This window comes from Symphalangus syndactylus, chromosome 14, assembly GCF_028878055.3.
Source record: "Symphalangus syndactylus isolate Jambi chromosome 14, NHGRI_mSymSyn1-v2.1_pri, whole genome shotgun sequence".
Classification (NCBI taxonomy): domain Eukaryota; kingdom Metazoa; phylum Chordata; class Mammalia; order Primates; family Hylobatidae; genus Symphalangus; species Symphalangus syndactylus.
The window spans coordinates 103,903,389-103,927,370 of NC_072436.2; the positions used below are offsets into that span (position 1 = coordinate 103,903,389).

The 23,982-nt window shown below is 42.3% G+C and overlaps 1 protein-coding gene and 1 pseudogene across 9 annotated transcripts in view; one reads left to right on the plus strand and one right to left on the minus strand.

Moving 5' to 3' along the window:
* EIF2AK2 (eukaryotic translation initiation factor 2 alpha kinase 2) overlaps positions 1 to 23,982 on the plus strand; it is a 65,125-nt gene that overhangs the window by 4,515 nt on the left and 36,628 nt on the right. For 5 of the 9 annotated variants that reach the window (XR_010115772.1, XM_063618152.1, XM_063618153.1 and 2 more), the window contains exons 2-10: positions 6,158 to 6,324; positions 7,363 to 7,497; positions 8,218 to 8,338; positions 13,469 to 13,617; positions 15,410 to 15,536; positions 16,594 to 16,670; positions 16,815 to 16,908; positions 18,164 to 18,198; positions 19,631 to 19,693. Coding sequence is in view for 8 of the 9 variants with exons in the window: in XM_063618152.1 (XP_063474222.1) it covers positions 7,379 to 7,497; positions 8,218 to 8,338; positions 13,469 to 13,617; positions 15,410 to 15,536; positions 16,594 to 16,670; positions 16,815 to 16,908; positions 18,164 to 18,198; positions 19,631 to 19,693 (785 nt within the window). In the remaining variant the exon portion in view is untranslated. The remainder of the gene's footprint in view (positions 1 to 6,157; positions 6,325 to 7,362; positions 7,498 to 8,217; positions 8,339 to 13,468; positions 13,618 to 15,409; positions 15,537 to 16,593; positions 16,671 to 16,814; positions 16,909 to 18,163; positions 18,199 to 19,630; positions 19,694 to 23,982) is intronic. The other 4 variants (XM_055240701.2, XM_055240702.2, XM_063618154.1 and 1 more) reach the window with 1 other exon arrangement.
* On the minus strand, positions 5,879 to 6,813 carry LOC129463041 (ARL14 effector protein-like; annotated as a pseudogene).

Consider the following 23,982-nt stretch of genomic DNA (forward strand, 5'->3'; position numbering starts at 1 on the left):
GATCTGAAACTCAGAGCGGTTCATAAGGAATATGTAAACTTTAGAGGTAATGGCATATAGATGATCATTGAAATCATGGACATGAAAGAAATCACCTTAAGGAGGAAGTATAGAGTGAAGAGAAGAGGATTGTTGGACCATGCTAGCATTTAGAGCCTACAAAGATTAAGGTGTGTTAAAAAGAGTGGCCTGGTCAGGCGTGGTGGCCCACACCTGTAATTCCAGCACTTTGGGAGGCTGAGGCTGGTGGATCACTGGAGCTCAGGAGTTGGAGACCAGCCTGGCCAACACAGGGAAACCTCAAAAATACAAAAATTAGCCGGGCGTGGTGGTGAGCACCTGTAGTCCCATAGTCCCAGCTACTTGAGAGGCTGCGGCAGGAAAATTGCTTGAACCTGGGAGGCAGATGTTGCAGTGAGCTGAGATCATGTTACTGCACTCCAGCCTGGGCAACAGAATGAGGCCCTGTCTCAAAAACCAAAAACAGAAAGAGTGGCCCTCGAAGAAAGAGGATCAAAAGAGCTTTCCAAGAAGAATTAAGAGGTTTACAGGATCTGATTTCTGTCTTTATAGATTTACCTATTCTGGGAGTTTCATGTAAGTGGGAATCATACAATATGTGTGAAATTTTATGTCTGGATTTTTCATTTTGCATAATGTTTTTGAGGTTTATCCATGTTTTTTTTTTTTTTTTGAGATGGACTCTTTGCTCTGTCGCCCAGGCTGGAATGCAGTGGCGTGATCTCAGCTCACTGCAAGCTCCGCCTCCCGGGTTCAAGCCATTCTCCTGCCTCAGCCTCGCGAGTAGCTGGGACTACAGGCCCCTGCCACCGCGCCCGGCTAATTTTTTGTATTTTTAGTAGAGACAGGGTTTCACCGTGGTTTTGATCTCCTGACCTCGTGATCCGCCCGCCTCAGCCTCCCAAAGTGTTGGGATTACAGGCATGAGCCATGGCGCCTGGCCTATCCATGTTGTAGCATGTATCAGTACTTTATTTCTTTTGTGACTGAATAATATTCCACTGTGTAGATATATTTCACATTTTGTTCACCATTTATCCATTGATGGACACTTGGTTTGTTTCTACCTTTTGGCTATTGTTAACAGTACTGCTATGTACATTCCTGCCTAAGTCTTTGTTTGAAAACTTGTTTTCCAATTCTTTGAAATACCTAGGAATGGAATTGCTAGGTTTTATGATAATTCAAAGTTTACCTTCTAGAGGAACCCCAGCAACCGTATTGTTTTACATTTCTATCAGCAGTGTTTGAGGGGTCCAGTTTCTCCATGTCCTCACCAACACTGATTTTTTATTATTATTTCCTGATTATTATTATTATTGCCATACTAGTGGGTGTGAAATCGTATTTAGTTGTGGTTGTGAATTGCATTTCTTTAATGACTCGTGATGTTGAGTATCTTTTCATGTGCTTATTGGCCATTTACATGTTTTCTTTGGAGAGATGTCTGTTCAAGCCCCTTTGCCTATTTTTTTAATTGGGTGGTTTGTCTTTTTGTTGTTGAGCTGTAAGAATTCTTTATATATCTGGTTACTAAACTCTCATCAGATATATGATTTGTAAATATTCTATTCTGTAGATTGTCATTTTATTTTCTTCATAGTGTCCTTTGATACACAAAAGTTTTTAATTTTGATGAAGCCCAATTTAGCTCTGTTTTTTTTTTTGTTGTTGCTTGTGCTCTTGCTGTCACATCTAAGATTTTATCACCAAATCCAAAGTCATGAAGATCTACCCCGTATTTTCTTCTAAGAGTTATAGTTTTGGCTTGTACATTTATATTTTATATCTTCTAAATTTTGTTTATAATTTAAATCATTGCTATAGACTTGGTCCAGTGACACCTATAAACAGAGGTCTTAATTTACTCAGTGGTTAAATTGTCCTAAAATTGATTTCTGCAAAATTCAGAGAGGAGATTTTTGGGATTTCATAGAGAAATCTATGTCTATACAGTTAAATCCTTCATGATTTCATACACTTCACTTTTTTTTAAGTATTAAAACTTTTTGCCTGCCTGCCTGCCTGCCTGCCTTCCTTCCTTCCTTCCTTCCTCTCTCTCTCTCTCTCTCTCTTTCTTTCTTTCTTTCTTTCTCTTTCCCTCTCTGGCCCAGGCTACAATCTACTCCGCTTGCTCCTGCCCGGGCCGCGGACTGCCTGGGACTGCCGGCGCGCGCGACCGCTGCCTGCCTTTTCTCCTTTCGCTGCAGGCACGCGTTCGCCATCTTGGCCACGCTGGTCGCCAGCTCCTGACGCCGAGTGCTCTGCCCGCCTCAGCCTCCCGAGGTACTGGGACTACAGACGGAGTCTCGCTCACCCGGTGCTCGGTGTTGCCCGGGCTGGAGTGCGGTGGCGTGGTCTGGCCTCGCGGCAGCCTCTGCCCCCCAGCCGCCTGCCTTGGCCTACCAGGGTGCTGGGATTGCAGCCCCTGCCCGGCCGCCGCCCCATCTGGGAGGTGGGGAGCGCCTCTGCCCGGCCGCCCCGTCTGGGAAGTGAGGAGCGCCTCTGCCCAGCCGCCCCGTCTGGGAAGTGAGGAGCGCCTCGGCCCGGCCACCCACCGTCTGGGAAGTGAGGAGCGCCTCGGCCCGGCCACCCACCGTCTGGGAAGTGAGGAGCGCCTCTGCCCCGCCACCCACCGTCTGGGAAGTGAGGAGCGCCTCTGCCCGGCCACCCACCGTCTGGGAAGTGAGGAGCGCCTCTGCCCGGCCACCCACCGTCTGGGAAGTGAGGAGCGCCTCTGCCCGGCCACCCATCGTCTGGGAAGTGAGGAGCGCCTCTGCCCGGCCACCCCGTCCGGGAAGAAGTGAGGAGCGCCTCTGCCTGGCCGCCCCGTCTGGGAAGTGAGGAGCGCCTCTGCCCGGCCGCCCCGTCCGGGAAGAAATGAGGAGCGCCTCTGCCCGGGCGCCCCGTCCGGGAAGAAGTGAGGAGCGCCTCTGCCCGGCCGCCCCATCCGGGAAGAAGTGAGGAGCGCCTCTGCCCGGCCGCCCCATCTGGGAGGTGAGGAGCGCCTCTGCCCGGCCGCCCCATCCGGGAAGAAGTGAGGAGCGCCTCTGCCCGGCCACCCACCGTCTGGGAAGTGAGGAGCGCCTCTGCCCGGCCACCCACCGTCTGGGAAGTGAGGAGCGCCTCTGCCCGGCCGCCCCGTCTGTGAAGTGAGGAGCGCCTCTGCCCGGCCGCCCCGTCTGGGAAGTGAGGAGCGCCTCTGCCCGGCCACCCATCGTCTGGGAAGTGAGCAGCGCCTCTGCCCGGCCGCCCCGTCCGGGAAGAAGTGAGGAGCGCCTCTGCCCGGCCGCCCCGTCCGGGAAGAAGTGAGGAGCGCCTCTGCCTGGCCGCCCCGTCCGGGAAGAAGTGAGGAGCGCCTCTGCCCGGCCGCCCCGTCGGGAAGAAGTGAGGAGCGCCTATGCCCGGCCGCCTCGTCTGGGAAGAAGTGAGGAGCTCCTCTGCCCGGCCGCCCCGTCTGGGAGGTGAGGAGCGCCTCTGCCCGGCCACCCATCGTCTGGGAGGTGAGGAGCGCCTCTGCCCGGCCACCCATCGTCTGGAAAGTGAGGAGCGCCTCTGCCCGGCTGCCCCATCTGGGAAGTGAGGAGTGCCTCTGCCCGGCCACCCATCGTCTGGGAAGTGAGGAGCGCCTCTGCCCGGCCGCCCCGTCTGGGAAGTGAGGAGCGCCTCTGCCCAGCCACCCCGTCCGGGAAGAAGTGAGGAGCGCCTCTGCCCGGCCACCCATCGTCTGGGAAGTGAGCAGCGCCTCTGCCCAGCCACCTATCGTCTGGGAAGAAGTGAGGAGCGTCTCTGCCTGGCCGCCCCGTCTGGGAAGTGAGGAGCCCCTCTGCCCAGCCGCCCCGTGTCTGGGTAGAAGTGAGGAGCTCCTCTGCCTGGCCGCTCCGTCTGGGAGGTCTACCACGGAGGCCAGAAGCAATGTGGGGGCTGGACGTGGTGGCTCACGCCTGTGGTCCCGGCACTCTGGGGGGCGAGGCGGGTTGATCACTTCGGGCTAGGAGTTCAAGACCAGTCTGGCCAACTTGGCGAAACATGAAGAATACAACAGACAAACCAACCAACCAACTCAGTGACAACAAAACAGGTCTACCCTGGAGTCATACTCTAATTTTTTCTATTTTCCTCCCTTTCTGATCCTTTATCCCACTTTCTTTTTCTTCCTCTTCCTTCTCCCTCTTCTTTATCAAATAGAGGTTTGAGTTATTATCACTGATCCATATAAAGTCCCTCTCTCATTTATTTTAACTCCCACCCCCCATTTCTATTCCCCGACTTCCCATGTGCAACCTTCCTAATATGTTTGATATGCGTCTTTTTGTTTGTATGTATTTTTAGAAAATGTTTATTGTTTTTGTATGCAAAAAAAATTAAAAAAAAAATTAAATTAAAAAAATGATGCTGGCAAAAAAAAAAAAATATGTAGAAACAAACACTAAAAAAAAAAAAAAAAAAAAAAAAACTTTTTTATTTGAAGAATAAGTGGGGAGAAGAGAAATATATTTCAGCACTTAGATATGTAGATTATTTCCAAAATAGTTTAGCACTCAACTAGTCAGTTCTGTGTAAATCAGTTTTCCCTGAAGCACGCATTGTTCCCAGCGGTGCTCATTTTGCATGGTACTGTGGGACCATAAAAATGGCCATGCAAAGCAATGGGGAAAATGATGATTGTGCCATGGCCTTTAAAATTCTGCTAAAATATTAAAAACTCTTAAGGTCATTTATAAATGTAGAAAAAATGCAAAAAAGTTTAAAAATATTTAGTATACTGTAATTTAAAACATTAGAAATAGAATTAAAGTGTTTTATTTCATTGTGAAAACTAAGTAGTTTGAATAGGGATTGCCTTTTTTTCTGCCAAGTAACTTATGATACTGATTAAGCATCTTTTCTATTCATAGCAAACTGTCATACTCCTTTTAAGTTTAGGTCAGCTTCCAGCCTTTTATTGCTTGTGCTTTCAATGTTGTGAAGTATTTCTGTATTCACATTAAATATTCTTTAGTGTGAAGTTTTTTTTTTTTTTTTTTTTTTTTTACCTTCACTTCCTCTGGGACATATTTATCTTTATTGCAATCACTTTTCTTATTTGTGTTGGTAAGTTTGCCTTCACTAAGCTCCTATGAATGCACAGCAGCAAGAACAACATTCCCATGATCAGTGACTTCTTCTACAAATCCATTTATGTTTGATTCAAATTTCACTTCCAGTTTATCATTTTTCATTGCTTTGCTGGACTTTCATCTTTGTCGGCCAGTTCTTTCGATTGTTCACTTCTATAAAATGTCAAGTGGAGGACAAAGAGCGTAACTACGTGCTCTGCTGTGAGTGAACTGAATAACAGATGCACAGGCACCAGCCACTGGAAGAATTTGAAAGAAGTAACACGACTGGTCACTGATCATGAAGCATATCTGTTATTTACATCGTGATTTGTAGACTGAAGAACTAGCAGAAAAGTTTGTACTTCCTGTAATTATCAGAGTTATACTGTGCTAACTAAAATTTTAACCTAGGTTTAAACAACACCAGTTTCCTTTCCTTCCTGGTAAGGAAACTGGTATTTAAACTAAATCTAGGTCACTGAAATTTGTGCCCATGGGAACCATGCAAATTGAGTACCTGCCTATACCCTACATGTTTATATTGGTCCAGACAGGCTTAATGCTGACTACTGAGAAACAGGCTATCTGAATTTATATCAAATAGTGAATCTTAAAGCACCCAAGATGAAAAATTCGTGCACATTGAGGTGGTTTTAAAATCTTTGTCATTTGACAATCAAGCTTAAAATGTATCTTAGAGTAACAGAATTTTAGAAATAAAGACCTTTAAAGGTCCCATAGTTTGATACCACAGATTATCCAGCATGTTTATAATGAATTATTTCTCCTCTTTCAATTTCAGTTTGCTCATAAAGCCACTTGCGGTCACAGTGGCATTCAGCTCCACACTTGGTAGAACCACAGGCAGGGCAAGCATAGAAACATCCTAAGCAATCTTCATTGAGGCATCAAGGTCCATCCCACTAAAAATCAGGAGACCCTGGCTATCATAGACCTTAGTCTTTGCTGGTATCACTTGTCTGTCTGAACCAGCGGTTGCATTTTTTTAAGCCTTCTTTTTTCTCTTTTACCAGTTTCTGGAGCAAATTCAGTTTGCCTTCCTGGATTTGTAAATTGTAATGACCTCAAAACTTTAGCAGTTCTTCCATCTGACTCAGGTTTCCTTCTCTGGCGGTCTTCAGAATCAACATCCACACTTCCGTGATTATCTGTGTGCATTTTGGACAAAGCTTCTAACCAGGTACAAGCTGTCTTCTGAATTTTGCACTCAGAAAAGTGGCATCATCTAAGTCAATTACATGCAAATTTTGGGGGGCTGGTTTTTTGTGTATGTTAAATGGGTCACAACACGACTTCTGTAAATCCTCAAATCTGTCAATATAAATTTTTACATGATGAAAGCAAATTGTGTTGTTCCTAGAAAGTGTCATTCCAGTTCTAAGTTGAAGCAAAAGCATATCATTTGATGACAATTCTTGTAAAGTCTTAAAGTTTGTGTGACAAGTATAGTAGGTTTTATGGCACTCATTTGTAGTATGAAGCTGGACTCCAACTATCGATCCATCATTCTTGATTCTAGCATATTTTCCTTGTTTTATTTTGTCTAGAGATCTAGGTCATGGGCTGATCACCCTTAGCTTGAGCTCTCCTCCACCTGGCTTCGGGCAGGATCCGCGTCCACACAGGCAGGCACACTCGCCTGCCCGTTCATTTCCCAGCCTGTCCCCATGCTAGCACTCGACTTCACTTATTATATATACTCTGAACCTTTTTCTTCTCAACATAAAACATTCTATAATCCTGCAGCCTTTTTACTTTTTTAAACAGGTAGGCAAACATGTAGTTGATACTCAGTGAAAGCACAGAGCAGAGTTAAAGAGAAGGGCCGCCTTTCACTGACCAGTTGAGTTTTTCTTCTTTCCTTTATTTTTTAAAACAATTTCGAAATTGAGATGGGGTTTCACCATGTTGTCCAGGCTGGTCTCGAACTCCTGAGCTCAGGTGATCCGCCCGCCTTGGCTGGGATCATAGGCGTGAGCCACCACACCTGGCCAAGTTGAGTTTTTAAAGTAGAAAATTTTGGAGAAATTAACTTTATTGTGCAGTGAATGAGAAAGTAAGAACGGTTTTGAAAGAAAGTCTCTGCATTTATGTGGGACTGAGATGAGTCCTATAAAGGGGAGTCTCCCCAACCCTTCTGTCTCCTAAAGTGCATTGGGAAACTCAGATTAAATATGTTCTGTGAGCATCACGCATTCAAATGTCTCTTCCATTATAGGATACGGGAAGAAGAAATGGCTGGTGATCTTTCAGCAGGTTTCTTCATGGAGGAACTTAATACATACCGTCAGAAGCAGGGAGTAGTACTTAGATATCAAGAACTGCCTAATTCAGGACCTCCACATGATAGGAGGTAAGTTGCTATAAAAAATGATATGGCAGCCATAAAAAATGATGAGTTCATGTCCTTTGTAGGGACATGGATGAAGCTGGAAACCATCATTCTCAGCAAACTATCCCAAGGACAAGAAACCAAACACCGCATGTTCTCACTCATAGGTGGGAATTGAACAATGAGAACACATGGACACAGGAAGGGGAACATCACACACCGGGGCCTGTTGTGGGGTGGGGAGAGGGGGGAGGGACAGCATTAGGAGATATACCTAATGTTAAATGATGAGTTAGTGGGTGCAGCACACCAACATGGCACATGGATACATATGTAACAAACCTGCACATTGTGCACATGTAACCTAAAACTTCAAGTATAATAATAATAAAATTAAAAAAAAAAGAAAAAAAATGATATGACCTTATAAATGTAAGCTGGGGGAATGGCAACTCTGGCACAACTTTGAGGTCAACACTTTTGTTTTGTGAGAGTGCTCTTGGCATAAAGTGGTAACCACTGTGGAGCCACAGATGATTCCAGAGAGAAAAGAGGGTAGAAACCTTTCCATGCTTCAACGAGACATGCTGTTTTACTGTTTGAGGCGACTGCTTAAATTCTATATTGAATGTAGGTTCAAACCCTCAAAGGTAGTCATAGGAGGTAGTGATGACTAGAGCACTTGTTTTTAGATAGTGCATGAGTTGTATAATAGTTTATGAATATTCTCTTTGTAATCAGGTTTACATTTCGAGTTATAATAGATGAAAGAGAATTTCCAGAAGCTGAAGGTAGATCAAAGAAGGAAGCAAAAAATGCTGCAGCCAAATTAGCTGTTGAGATACTTAATAAGGAAAAGAAGGTGAGTGATTGCCATTTTTTCCTAGTAAATGGGAACTTGCAAATACATTTTCTATTTCTCTCTGTGAGAAAATACTTTCATACAGAGTAAAGCCATTCACACGTTCCCTTACATTCAAGAGTTTGGTTCAGTCATTCACCCCATCTTCATTTCTGTGAAACCCTGAGTGAGAGCCACACCTAGGACACTGTGGGCAAAGCTGGATAATAGTTATTTAGAGTGTCAGCAGCAGTTAAATACTCTAAAGTCGAACAAATATGGAAAGGTGAGAAGTGTTCAGTGGGAAATGAGCTGACAAGTTCTGGGAGGAGTCCCTTCCACCTAATTGAGGAAGTACAGTAAAAAAGGAAAAAGAGATGAAAGTGATTGTAGGGAGAATAATGTACAGTGGTCACTCACTGTCTGTGGGGAATTGGTACCAGGACTCCCTGTGGATGCCAAAATTCACTGATGCTCAAGTCCTCTATATAAAATGGCATAGTATTTGCATATAACCTATTTACATCTTCCCATATACAGTTATGCATTGCTTAACAAGGAGAATACATTGTGAGAAATGCACCTTTGGGCAATTTCCTCACTGGGCAAACATCATAGAGGTACTTACACAATCCTAAATGGTATAACCAGTACACACCTAGGCTGTGTAGTATAGCCTATTGCTCCTAGACTACAAACCTCTACAGCATATTATTGTACTGAATACTGTAGCCAATTGTAACACAATGGTTAGTATTCATGTGTCTAAACATATCTAAACATAGAAAAAGTACAGTAAAAATACAGTATAAAAGACAAAAGGCCGGGCACGGTGGCTCACACCTGTAATCCTAGCACTTTGGGAGGCTGAGGCAGGTGGATCACCTGAGGTCAGGAGTTGAAAACCAGCCTGGCCAACATGGTGAAACCCTGTCTCTACTAAAAATACAAAAATTTAGCGAGGCATGGTGGCGGACATCTGTAATCCCAGCTACTTGGGAGGCTGAGGCAGGAGAATTGCTTGAACCCAGGAGACGGAGGTTGCAGTGAGCTGAGGTCGTGCCACTGCACTCCAGCCTGGGGACCCTGTCTCAAAAAAAAAAGAAAAAGAAGACAAGAAAAAGTACACCCATATAGGGCACATACCATGCATAAATAGAGCTTGCAGGACTGGAAGTTGCCCTGAGTGAGTCAGCGAGTGGGTGGTGAGTGAATGAATGCCTAGGGCATTATTGTGTACCACTGTAGACTTTATAAACACTGTATACATAAGCTACATTCATTTTATTAAAAATTTTTTTCTTCAATAATAAATTAACCTTAGCTTACTATAACTCTTTTACTTTATAAACTTATTTTTAACATTTTCACTCTTTCCTAATAATACTTAGCTTAAAATACAAACGCGGCCAGGCACGGTAGCTCATGCCTGTAATCCCAGCACTTTGGAAGGCCAAGGCAGGCAGATCACCTGAGGTCAGGAGTTTGAGACCAGCCTGGCCAACACAGTGAAACCCTGTCTCTACTAAAAATACAAAAATTAGCCGGGCGTGGTGGTGGGCGCCTGTAATCCCGGCTACTTGGGAGGCTGAGGCAGGAGAATTGCTTGAACTCAGGAGGCAGAGGTTGCAGTGAGCCGAGATCGTGCCACTACATTCCAGCCTGGGCGACAAGGCGAGACTCCGTCTCAAAAAAATAATAATAATTAAAAAAAAAAACCCACAAAACCACAAACACATAGTATGGCTGTACAAAAATATTTTGTTTCTTTACATGTTTATTCTATAAGCTTTTTTCTATTTTTAAAATTTTAAACTTTTTTTTTTTAACTTTTGAACTTTGTTGTAAAAAATTAAATCATGGTTGGGCACAGTGGTTCATGCCTGGGATGTCGAGGAGCCATGATTGTGCCACTGTACTCCAGCCTGGGTGACAGAGTGAGACCCTGTCTCAAAGCAAAGCAAAACAAAAAAAAGGCTGGGCGTGGTGGTTCATACCTGTAATCCCAGCACTTTGGTAGGTCAAGGTAGGTGGATCACTTGAATTTGGGAGTTTGAGATTAGCCTAGGCAACATGGTGAAACCCTGTCTGTACTAAAAATAGAAAACATTAGCTGGGCTTGGTGGCGTGTTCCTGTAGTTCCAGCTACTCAGGAGGCTGAGCAGGAGGATCACGTGCCTGAGAGGTCAGGGCTGCAGTGAGCTGTGATCTTCTGACTGCACTCCAGCCTGGGCAACAGAGCAAGACCCTGTCTCACAAAAAAAAAAAAAAGGAAAGAAAAAAATTACAACACAAACACACATGTCAGCCTAGGCCTACACAGCGTCAGGATCATCCACATCACCGTCTTCCACCTCCACATTTTGTCCCTCTGAAAAGTGTTCAGGAGCAGTAACATACATGGAGGTGTCATCTCCTGTTGTAGCAATTCCTTCTTTTGGATTACCTACCGAAGGACCTGCCTGAGGCTGTTTTACAGTTTACTTTTTTTTAAGTAGAAGGAGTACCTTCTAAAATAATGATAAAAAAAGTATAGTAAATATATAAACCAGTAACAGTTACTTATCATTATCCGGTATTATGTACTGTACATAATTGTATGTGCCAAACTTTTTTATAAGACTGTAGAACAGTAGATTTGTTTACAGCAGTGTCACCACAAATATGTGAGTAATGCATTGTGCTGTAAACCAGGAGTTGGAGATTAGCCTGGGCAATATGGTGAAATGCTGTCTGTACTAAAAATACAAAAAATTAGCCATTACAGTGGCTATGACCTCACTAGATGACAGTAATTTTTTAGCTCCATTATAATCTTATGGGACCACCGTCATATATGCATTCCATTGTTGACCAAAATGTCATTATGCAGTACATAATTATCCTTTAGATCATCTCTAGATTACTTATAATATCTCTAATACAATGTAAATGCTATGTAAATAGTTTTTGTTGTTGTTTTTTGAGACAGGGTCGTACTCTGTCACCCAGGCTGGAGTGCAGTGGCATGATCAAGGCTCACTGCCGCCTCAGTCTCCCCAGGCTCAGGTGATCCTCCCACCTGAGCATCCCGACTGGCTGGGACTACAGGCGTGAGCCACCACACCTGGCCAATTTTTGTATTTTTTGTAGAGATGGAGTCTCACTATGTTGCCCAGGCTGGTCTTGAACTCCTGGGCTCAAGCAATCTGCCCACCTCAGCCTCCCAAAGTGCTAGGATTGCAGGCATGAGCCACCACACCCAGCTATAAGTAGTTGTTATGCTGTATTGTTTAGGGAATAGTGACAAGAAAAAAAATCTGAATATATTTAGTATAGATGCAACCATCATTTTTTTCCAAATATTTTTGATCCGTGATTGGTTGAATCCAGGGATTTGAAACCCGTGGATATAGACAGCCAAGTGTTTACAGAGAGCAGATAATGGAGAACCAATATACATGTGACTGGTATCCCTGAAAATAAGAACAGAGGAAATAGTACAGAAGAAAATGATCTGAAAAGATTTCAGCAGAAAATGTTTATGAAATAAAGAGAGACTTGACTGCAGATTAAAACAACTTAATAGGTACAGGAAAATTTAGAACTACCCAGACCAACATTGATTCTTTTTTTTTTTTTTGAGACAGAGTCTTGCTCTGTTGTCCAGACTGGAGTGCAGTGGCACAATCTCGGCTCACTGCAACCTCCACCTCCCGTGTTGAAGCAATTCTCTGCCTCAGCCTCCTGAGTAGCTGAGATTACAGGCACCCACCACCATGGCCAGCTAATTTTTTGGTATTTTTAGTAGAGACAGGGTTTCACTGTGTTAGCCAGGCTGGTGTTTAACTCCTGACCTCGTGATCCACCCGCCTCGGTCTCCCAAAGTGCTGGGATTACAGGCGTGAGCCACTGCACCTGGCCCCAACATTGATTCTTATGAAGGTACTGTGCTCCAGAGATGAGGAAAGAATTTTATAAGCATCTAGAGAGAAGAAGAAAACTATGTAAAATGTAAAAATTTTTAAAGTTTCATGCTGTGCACAGCAACATTATAAACCAGGAGATAGTGTAGCAATGCTTATAAAATGAGACATGAAGTCATTTACATTTAAGACAACAGAGGGCCATTCTCAGATTTGGAACATTTTGGGAAAATTTAGGTTTCAAGATTCTTTCTTGAAAAATCTACTTAAAGATACCATTCTAACCAATTTTTTTTTAAATCAAGCAAAATTACAAATTATAATTATTAATGAGGTAGAAAATTGAGTCAAGAAGTTAGAAAAAAAAACCAGAATGTTTTACCCCCAAAAAGCAGAAGAAAGAAAATAACAATGGTTGAAATTACTATAAAAGAAATAAAAAATAAAAAAAACAAAGATCAATAAAACCAAAAGCTAGTTTTTTGACAAGATTAATAAAATAGCAAAACTCAGCCGGGTGTGGTGGCTCACACCTCTAATCCTAGCATTTTGGAAGGCTGAGGTGGGCAGATAACTTGAGCTTAGGAGTTCCAGAACAGCCTGGGCAGTATGGCCAAACCCTGTCTCTACAAAAAATACAAAAAAATTACCCGGGCGTGGTGGTGTGTGCCTGTAGTTCCAGGTACTTGTGAGGCTGAGACAGGAAGATGGTTTGAACCCAGGAGGTCAAGGCTGCAGGGAGCTAAGGTTGCACCACTGCACTCTAGCCTAGGTGACAAAGTGACACCCTGTCTCAAAAAAATTAAAAAAATAAAATACCAAAACTTTGGACAAGATTTTTGTCGGACTAAGAAAAAAAGGTAGAGATAACAATAGTAGAAATGATGCTGTTATATTCATCTTTTTCATTAAGTTGTGATCCAGTATACAGCTTTACTGTAATATCTCTTGCCTTGTTTTTTGAGATTAGAAAGGATATAACAAGCTAGAAAGTGTTATAATACTTTTCAAGGACGAACAAGAAAAAGTGACTTCTTTCCTATTGTTAAAATCTATCTTCGTAGATTTTTTTCTGGTAGAGGGAGATAGATAGTCACACTTTCGCTCAAGGTAATATAATAGGAAAATATATAACATCCAAGTTGTCTTTCAAATTGCTCATTTAGTAATTTTATTAGAAGAATGATTTTTAAAAGGTTAAATCTTTGTTGTCATTTATATTAAACAGGAATTTTTTTCTTTGTAGGGAGTTAGTCCTTTAGTATTGACAACAACCAGTTCTTCAGAAGGATTATCCATTGGGAATTACATGGGCCTTATCAATAGATTTGCCCAGAAGAAAAGACTAACTGTAAATTATGAACAGTGTGGATGGGGGGTGCATGGGCCAAAAGGGTAAGACATAATTTGGCTTTTCTTTCTGGTACATTGTATCTAAGCAATAAAGTTGGTTTATTTTCATGTCTAATTTTCCAGAAATATGTGTCCTTTTAAGCATTCTATATGCAAGGTTTTACATGATTGATAAGTAATTGGATTTATAATTTGTAATTAAAATGCTTGATTGCTGAAGCCATGGAACCCATTTACCATAATTGATCAAATTAGAGTAATCCTTTATTTCGGAGAAGTAGCTGGATGGTTTAGTCTGTGGAACACCCAAGAGGGTACAGGGTGCCACTGCTCAAAGAATGCAGAAATCTTTTCATCATTGAGGACATGATGGTGGTAACTGTCTGAAAACCTCTCTGCCACATGTATAGAATCACTCTTCACCCTTGTCAGATCAGGGAGCTCTTTGTCCAGGTATTTGTCCTTCAAATTTGATTAAATGAACAAATACCATATATCAGAAGGAATGAGTTTTAGCCCTAGACTATGAGGAGACCGGGATTTGAGGGATCTGATGAGACAGATGGATGAACTAGAGTTTCAAAGTTACTGAGAACATGACCAGTGAGCTAAGATGTGTGGAAATGAGGATAAAGAATGGATTGGAACTGAAAAAAGCAGAAATCAAATGAGTATGAGGTGATTGTTTTTCAACTACAACCAACCAGTTAAAGAGAAAGAAGAAAAAAAAAATATCTACATGGCAAATGGTTCAAATCATCACTTTAGGATACAGTTCTATGAATTGACTCAGCTATTTACAGTCATGGCTTTTGAGCCAAAACCAGGCAGAGAAAAATGTGATAGTATTCATTGGAATGAAATAGTCAAAAGTGAATCTGTGAGTCAATCTCAATAATTAAGAGATGATTTTATTTTCTGTAGCTCACTTTTTTGGTTTCTTTAAATTGTGCTAACATTAGAAAGAAAGAAGAAATCTATTTGCGGGGGGGGCAGTGTCTGAAAAAAATAGGAGCTATAGAAATGATCCAGTCACTCAATCCAGCTATTTAATTCAGGGTCTAGCAGGGAAGACTCACCCTGTTTGGATGTGTTTCTCTCAATGGCTTCCAACAGAAACATAAAGGAAAAGGAGTTCAAATACTGGAATCATTTTGCAGTAATAGATAGTAACTCTGTGATATAAATTGCCATGTCCATTGTTTTATCCCTTAAAAATAGTTCTTACATAATTGTCCAAGTATCCTTGCCTAACCACAAATGTCCTTACATCTAATAGGAGGAGAGTGTGGACTTTAGTATAGGGAATCTGCACTGTGGGGATTTTCTCAAATTTTTGTGCACATGAGCAGATGGCAGACAATGTTGAAGTTAGAGCAGAATCCATGCTTTGCTCTTCCCCTACACTGTAACCTCATAGCTTCTCCTATGGAAGCCTACTTTCTCTGCTGGCTTTTTCCTTCCCATTTGAGCACCTCTGAAAAAATTCACTGGATCTCTTTCTTTCTTTGCTACCTCCATATCTTTTGACCTTTGGGGAATTAAAAAAAAAAAATCACCACTTAGTGCCTTTGTGCCAGATCTTTCAGCAAAGCAACAAAAAATTAGAAATTGCCTGGAAAATGCAAGCTCAGATGTCAGCTGATCCTGGGTATTCAGAGAAATTGGTCAGGCATGTTACTGAGGGTTTAAATTATGCAAGATATGAACTATAAATCTATCTAATAAATTGGTGTTATCTTAAGATCTCTGTTAATACGTTATTTTTTTGAATATAAGTTGGATTTGCTATATTTTTCATGTTTGGATAAGTACCTTCTATGATTTCTCCTAGATTTCATTATAAATGCAAAATGGGACAGAAAGAATATAGTATTGCTACAGGTTCTACTAAACAGGAAGCAAAACAATTGGCCGCTAAACTTGCATATGTTCAGATATTATCAGAAGACACCTCAGTGGTATGTATTGCCTTTGGATTAAATTTTTATGTTTTAAAATTCCCTCTGAAGTTGACTTGAGGTTAGACTATGTTTACATTATGCCAAGACAGCCAGTGATTTTGCAAAATTATTCCTCCATTCTGTGTCGTACTGATGAGCCATGCACCATGGGGCCATGAGGCCTCAGAGGGATAAAATTTCTGGTGGCAACTCAGGGTGGTTTTTAAACTCCAGACCAGGCTGGGTGTGGTGGCTCACACCTGTAATCCCAGCACTTTGGGAGGCCAAGGCAGGTGGATCTCCTGAGCTCAGGAGTTTTGTTTTTTTTTTTTTTGAGATGGAGTCTCGCTCTGTTGCCCAGGCTAGAGTGCAGTGGCACGATCTCGGCTCACTACAACCTCCACCTCCCATGTTCAAGCAATTCTCCTGCCTCAGCCTCCTGAGTAGCTGGGACTACAAGCGCCTACTACCGGGCCCGGCTAATTTTTTATTTTTGGTAGAGACGGGGTTTCAGACGGGGTTTCACTATGTTGGCCAGGCTGGTCTCGAACTCCTGACCTTGTGATCCACCCGCCTCAGCCTCTTAAAGTGCTGGGATTACAGGCTTGAGCCACCGTGCCTGGCCGAGCTCAGGAGTCTGAGACCACCTGGCATCGGCAACACAGCAAAACCATGTCGTTACAAAAAAAAAAAAAAATTAGACGGGTGTGGTGGCATGTACCTGTAGTCCTAGCTACTCGGGAGGCTGAGGCGGGAGGATTGCCTGAGCCTGGGAGATGGAGGTTGCAGTGAGCCAAGATCGTGCCACTGCACTTCAACCTAGACAACAGAGCCAGATCCTGTCTCAAAAGAAACAAACAAACAAAATATCTGCCCTGTGATCCAGAAAAGTGAAATAAAAAATAAAATAAAATCCAGACCAAACATCCAAAAAAATGTTATTAATCTTGTAATTGTTTATGGTTGTGGATTTGGTAAATGTGTTGAAGTAAATGTGATAGTACACAGAAACTGAGCCTCTGTAGAGAAATAATTAGTTGCATTTAAGCCTACTAAGGGATCCTTTTTCTTTCAGAAATCTGACTCCATGTCCTCTGATTCTTTTGCTGCTACTTGTGACTCCCAAAGCAGCTCTTTAGTGACCAGCACACTGTAAGTGTAGACAAACAATTGAGATATTTAACATATTCGTATTTCTGTCTGAAAGACAGATTTTTATGTTTAGGAGAATTTAGGGAAAGAAATAAGTGATAAAAACAGAATTAATGAACTAATAGTTACACCCTTTTCTTCTAGTGCTTCTGCATCATCATCTGAAGGTGACTTCTCAGCAGATACATCAGAGATAAATTCTAACAGTGACAGTTTAAACAATTCTTCGTTGCTTATGGTATCGTATTAGTCTCAAAGCTTCCTACTTAATCTTATTTTTCTGTGCGTTTCCTCATTTAAAAATAACTTCCAGTATTCCACCATAATTTTTATATTTTTTATCTTATGCACTCTTACTAAATGATAATATTCAGTAGACTTTTTTTTTTTTTTTTTTTTTTTTTTTTGAGATGGAGTCTCCCTCTGTCGCCCAGGCTGGAGTGCAGTGGCGAGGTCTTGGCTAATTGCCACCTCCGCCTCCTGGTTCAAGCGATTCTCCTGCCTTAGCCTCCCGAGTAGCTGGGATTACATGCGTGTGTACCACACCCAGCTAATTTTTGTACTTTTAGTAGAGATGGGGTTTCACCATGTTGGTCAGGCTGGTCTCGAACTCCTGACCTCGTGTTCTGCCCACCTCGGACTCCCCAAGTGCTGGGATTACAGGCATGAGCCACCGTGCCCAGCTCAGCAGCTTTTTGACTCTTTTTAAAATTAAGTTCCATTCCTCACCCTTCCACACGTCACTTCTGTCTTTCCTCACTCACCCTTATATTTTAATATATTCCTATGATTTTGCTTTTCTCTCCTACCAATGGGATAATATTTAAAGATTCACTAATATAGTTTGTTTATGTTTTTAAAAATTAGAATTAAACTCAACATTAAAAGTAAACTTGAAATCAGATAATTTTTTAGGCTGGTGCAGTGGCACATGCCTGTACTCTGCAGCACTTGAGAGGCCAAGGTAGGAGGATCGCTTTAGCCCAGGAGTTTGAGAACAGCCTAGGCAATGTAGTGAGACCCCCATCTCAAAAACAAACAAATAAACAAACAAAAACCAGATAATCTTTTTGTGCACATAAGCAGGCAATGTTGAACTTAGAGCAAAATCCATGTTTTTGGTGATGTGTTACAAGAGTATTCTGTTATAAAGAACTACAAATCAATAAGAAAATGGCAAGCAGCTCAGTAGAAAAATGTACAAAGTGTATAAACATATTCAGAGAAGAGATACCCAAATTTGCAACAAATATTAAAAGCTGCTTTACTAGGAATCAGGAAAGTGTAAATCAAAACAATTAGATACTATTTTAAACTCATTAGATTGGCAAAAAGTTAAGTCTTACAATACTAAGTGTTTATACAGGGCTTGATGAGAATACAGACATTGATGGACTAAGAAATTGGTCAGAGAGCCATCTAGAAATACAGGAGGAAGGAAAACAAGAGAAAGGAAGATGACTGAAACTATTTCTTATTTTCTTTTGTTATAGAATGGTCTCAGAAATAATCAAAGGAAGGCAAAAAGGTGAGTATCATTATGCATTGAACATATTTTGATCTGAAGTTTTATTTCAGACTCATTTATTGTTTTTAATACTTGTAGAGTATTGTATACCCTTATTTGAGCAGAGTTTCAGAAGCAGAAAGCTTGAAATCTATAAACAAATAATTTTAGGTGTGTCGAGAAATCTTTGAATATATGCACATGCTACACTGTAAACATAAAGCCCTATGGGGGTATCACTAGAGTAATTAGGTTAAGGGCATTATTTTGTACAAGACTGGCAAGAAATTGCGCTGTTTTCACTGTAGAAGTGTTTTCAAGGGAAGTGTATTATTTTACAGGCAAGTAAGATTAAAATAGCATAAAAACTTGGATTAAAAAAAGGTCAAATGCTATGTCAATTAACTGAAGAGAAAGGCAAAGATGTAAATATAGTCAGAAATGAGAGTAAGATGGCAGTAGGAGCCATTATGAGCCACCAGTATATTCTGAACAGTAGATAGATGTATTGAAGAAACATGATTCTTGATGTGGATGCTTGGATGGAGAGAAGAGAGTTCTGCACATGAGGTGCCCTCAGCCACGATTGCTGTGGCAGTCAGGAGGGATGAGGAGAATGTGTGAGAAAGACTGTAAAGGAAGAGTGGACATGACTTGAGGGAATAGGTTCCCCGTAGCTGAGTGAAAGCATGAAGAAGAGGTAAAGGAGAAAGGATTTGAAGATTGCTTCACTTTGAACAGGATGCAGTCAAGAAGCATGGCACTAATGGTGTTGAGGAAGTTGAGGAGTTAAGGGCTTAGAGAGAAGACAGCAGTTTGGATATGTTTAGTTTTAGGTGGTATTTAAACTTCCATTTGCAGGTGGCTTATCATCAGTAAGGAATAACAGCTAGGATGAGGGTGTAAGGAGATGTACTTCCTGAGGTTTTGAGTCTGGAGGAGGAAGAGGAAAGGTTAGTGACACATCAACAATGAGTGCTCTAAGGTGGAAAAAGGAACCAGAGGAGGGATGAAAAAGTGTTAGAGGCCAGAGGAGAACTGTAAGTATATAGTTTTATAAAGAAAAAAGTTGGCTGGGTGCCGTGGCTTGTGCCTGTAATCCCCAGCACTTTGGGAGGCCAAGGTGGGAGGATGGCTTGGGTCCAGGAGTTCGAGACCAGACTGGGTAACGTGGAGAGACCCTGTCTCTACTAACAATAAAAAGAATTAGCCAGGTATGGTGGCACATGCCTGTAATCCCAGCTACCTGGGAGGCTGAGGTGGGAGGATCTCCTCTGAGCCCAGAATTTCAAAGTTGTAGTGAGCTATGATTACACCACTGCACTCCAGGCTGGGAGATGGGGTGAGACCTTGCCTCTGAAGAAAAAGAAAGAAAAAGGTTAACATTAACACTAAATAAGTTATATTTGATTTCAATTTTATTTGAGTTTTACATTCAACTCTGAATTTTTAGATCTTTGGCACCTACATTTGACCCTCCTGACATGAAAGGAACAAAGTATACTATGGACAAGAGGTAAGATTTTAAGTGCTGAAGAAAGAAGGGGTAACGCTGTCGGCGGATGTTTTTGGGTAGTTGTCTGTGAAATGGCCATGATCCTGTCAGTTAAAAATCTTTGAATAAGGTTAACTAGGCAGGGTAAGAACAATAGTCTTAGGCGTATCATTAGAAGGGGGCCCAGGAATGGGATGACCCATATTATGATTTTGTTCCCAAACCAAGAATCTATTTGGTTGTTTTGATACTCCATTAGATTTTTAGCCCTTTCTTTAAGTTTTTCGTCAACGTCTCTTACTAGGCCCAATTGGTTGAGATAAAAGCAACATTCCTCACCCAATGAGAGGCAGAGGTCCCCTTTTTCAGCCATTATTAGATCTAGTCCCCATCTGTTTTGGAGGACTACTCCAGCCGAGGAGTCTAGTTTGTCTTGGACTCTTATAATGCTTCAGGCTATATCTTATAAAGAACCCTGTAATTCTGTGGAAAGAGCTTTAAAGTATGTTAAGGAAGTGGCCAGTCTGCCTGCTCCCAATCCAAGTCTGGAGGTTATATCCAAGGCAGCCGTTAAAGGAATGACGTGGATGGCCCTCCTCTTCCTAACATATTGGATGGATGGAACGGGCAAAGGTTGGCTAGGAGGAATTAGTCCAATGGAGGGAGAAAGATAAACTAGGGTACAGGTTCCAGTCCAGTTGGTGGGGAGACAAAGATATGTGTTGGTGCCACTCACACAAAAAATAAGCCTTTGTCATAAATACAGGTGGACATACAGAAAGAAAACAAGTGAATTAAAGATGGGGTGTTTTTTCTTTCCTATGGTTCATTACTCCAGGTGGTCAAGGAGGAGGTCAAGGAGACACCCACTATAGTAGCGATATAGGAAGAGTTATTTTTTACACATTTAATGCGATTTGATGTTGCACCATTGATGTTGAGCGCTAGGGACGGCAGAAATTAGGCCAGAGGCATTGGTTGAGGGAGAGGCTGTAAAACGAATGGGTTGCAGAAATGCTCCATTCACTTCAGGTGATACTTGGTAGTCAACTCGGTTAGTTTGATGGTCAGCAGAGTGTTTAACAATGATAATGCGGTTGCATTGGTTAGGTGTTAAGGATCTTACACGGAAATTTCCCTCAGAGGCTGAAAAGCAAAGTGAGGTTTGTTGTAAAAGTGGGGTGTGTTTAATTATGGGCCCTTCAATGGGAGGGTCTTGTGGCTTAAGGCGTTGTAGGGCGTTGTAATAGGTTTGAAATAATTTGTTGGCCTGATTGACCCTGGAAGTGGGATAATTGCCAACCAGAGTGTCAGCTCTTTCAGAAAAGGAAGCTCCTTTTTGGAGTTTATAGATTAGGGTTATGTTTTCTGTTAAAAGGTCACGAAGGGATGTAGGAAGGGATGTATAAGCTGAAGAAGACAGCGATAAACACATCCAGCATTCTGGAGCAAAGGAAGAGTTAGCTTACAGCAAGAGAGATTGTGTAAGGTTTATAGAACGTTCTAGCTTGATAGCAGTGAGGAGTGGTTGTATTGGTGAGGTTGATGTGATTAGAGAATTTAGATAGAAAGAAACAACAAAAGGAGGAAAAAGTTTGGGTAGGAATAAAGTCCTGGAAAGTTCCCTGAAGCCATAAATCCTGTGGAATAGTAAGGAGCTGATCAGGATGTATAATGAGAGTTTCATAAGGATACTACTGAAGGTCTGTAACAAGGCTAGTTAGGAAGCAATGAAAGTTTGGGAGAGAAAGAGACATAGCTGCTTAGGTGAATTTCTCTTCCTTTTCCTCTGGAATTCATGTGAGATGAAGGGAAGTGGATCCTGTGGAGACACAAGAGAGGCTGAAGGTGATTTAGATTTGATTGTTTGGGTGTGTAGTGAAGGGAAGTCTGTTTTCTTGAGAGAAGTATAATAAAACCAGTTGGGGAGTCCCTGGAGCTTTGCTGCTGTGGGTGTAGTAAGGATGATCTGGTAAGGCCCCTTCCATTTCGGTATGGGGAGGGAACTGGGGGTAGGGCTGGGACATTTTACCAGAACCCAGTTTCCTGACTATAGGAAGGGATTAAAGGAGCTGGCGACAGGTTGTGGCAGGTATTTGTCAGCATATTCCCAAATGAAATGGTGGATGGTATGCAGAAGAGGAGAAATGAGAGGGGTTGTTAGAAGTGGGGCTTGACCCTGAGGTGGAACAAAAGGAGCGTGAGTTCAAATACTCATGCTCAAAACTCCCATACATGAGTTCAAAGGGGCTGAGCATTAAAAGTTTACGTGGGAGTGCCTGAATTTTTAGGAAGGCCAAAGCTAAAAGTGTAACCCAGTCTTTATGTGTTTGGAGTGAGTACCTGGTGCGGGTATGTTTTAGAATGCCATTCATTTTTTCAACCTTTCCTGAGATTGGGGTTGATAGGGCATGTGTAGCTTCCACGTGATTCGTAGGGCTTGTGCAAGTGTTTGAGTAATTTGAGAAATGAATTCAGGACCATTATCAGATTGAAAAGAAGGAGGCACCCTAAACCTGGGGATGATTTTTGTTATTAATTTGGAGGTGACAGTCGAAGTTCATTTGTTGGTTGTCAGAAAAGCCTCAACCCATGCCGAAAAGGTATCAACCAGAACCAAAAGAAATCGAACCTTTTTTACTGGGGACATATGGGTAAAATCAATTTCCCAGTCTTGTCTTGGAAGGTGTCCCCTGGCTTGATGGGTTGGAAAAGAAGGGAGTCTAGTGTTGGAGTGGAGTGAAACTTTCTGGCAAATAGAGCATTGATGGAAAATGGCTTTCAACTGTTCCTTTATATCTGGGGTTATGTGTATGTGGGAACTTAAGAAATGTTGTAGAGGGGAATGGCTAGTGTGCAAGAGGTTGTGGATATCCCATAACAAAGTTGTTTTTTGTTTGTTTGTTTGTTTTTTGAGACAGATTCTTGCTCTGTCACCCAGGCTGGAGTGCAGTGGCATGATCTCAGCTCACTGCAATCTCTGCCTTCGGGGTTCAAGCGATTCTCCTGCCTCAGCCTCCTGAGTAGCTGGGATTACAGGCACGCACCACCATGGCTGGCTAATTTTGTGTTTTTAGTAGAGACAGGGTTTCACCATGTTGGTCAGGCTGGTCTCAAACTCCTGACCTCGTGATCCGCCTGCCTTGGCCTCCCAAAGTGTTGGGATTACAGGCGTGAGCGCTTGGCCAAGAGTTGTTTTTTCAGGGTCAGGTAGGACTAATTTGTTTTGTATGACAGTATGGGAGTTTGAATTGTGCCCCCGCTGTGATTAGTTGTTGTATTTGGTGTTTGGGATAAAAGGGGATATGTTGTGTGAGGGGAAATAGATATTAGAAAATTGGATGATTGGTTGAGGTGTGTTTTGCCCAATAGTCAGCCTCACGGTTCCCTAAAGAAATCTGGCTTTTATCTGATTGATGTCCTTTGCAATGGATAACTGCAACCTTTTCTGGAAGTAGAGCTGCCTTTAGTAGATGATGGATTAGTTTTCCATTAATGATAGGAGTTCCCTTAGCTGTGAGATAGCCCCACTTGCTCCAAATTTGGGCATGGGAATGGTTGATGTTATAGGCATATTTAGAATCGGTGGTATATATTAACTTGTGTGTTTTTTGCTAGGGTTAATGCTCTTATTAAGGCAACTAATTCTGCTTGTTGGGAGGATGTGCCCAAAGGCAAGGGGGCAGCCTCTACAACTCTTCTAGGTGGAAGAGAGTGGGTATCATCACGATATCTCTCAGTGACAGCATATCCTGCTTGGAGGGGAGGGTTTTTTGATGTGCTGCCATCTATAAATCAATCTGGGGCTCCCTTTATGTGAGGGGAAGTAAGGTGGTAAAACATGGTGAGAGAACTTTCAGTTAGATCAGAGCATGAGTGTTGGTCAGGGTCCAAAATCAGTGTTGAAGATAAAAGAATAGCAGGATTAGGAGTGAGCATCTGTGAAGAGAGATGGAGTGTTGAAGGAGGGTTGAATGTAGGGCTTGCATGCGAGAGGATGAGATGGAGGTGAGCACCTTATGGCTGAGCATATCTTATAGACTGTGAGAAGAAAATACCTGAAGAGATTTGTAGAATGCGAGTTTGTGCCTCAGGGATGATTAAAGAGGCTGTGGCCAAAATTTTTAAGCAAAGGGGCCAGGTTTTGTAAATGGGGTCTAGTTGTTTTGAAGAATATGCCACTGGTTGGAGGGAATCTCCCATGGATTGGGCTAATAGTCCAAGGGCCTGATTATGAGAACTGTGTAAATATAGATGAAAAGGTCTTAGGGGGTTTGGAAGGCCTAAAGTGGGGGCCTGTAATAAGGCAC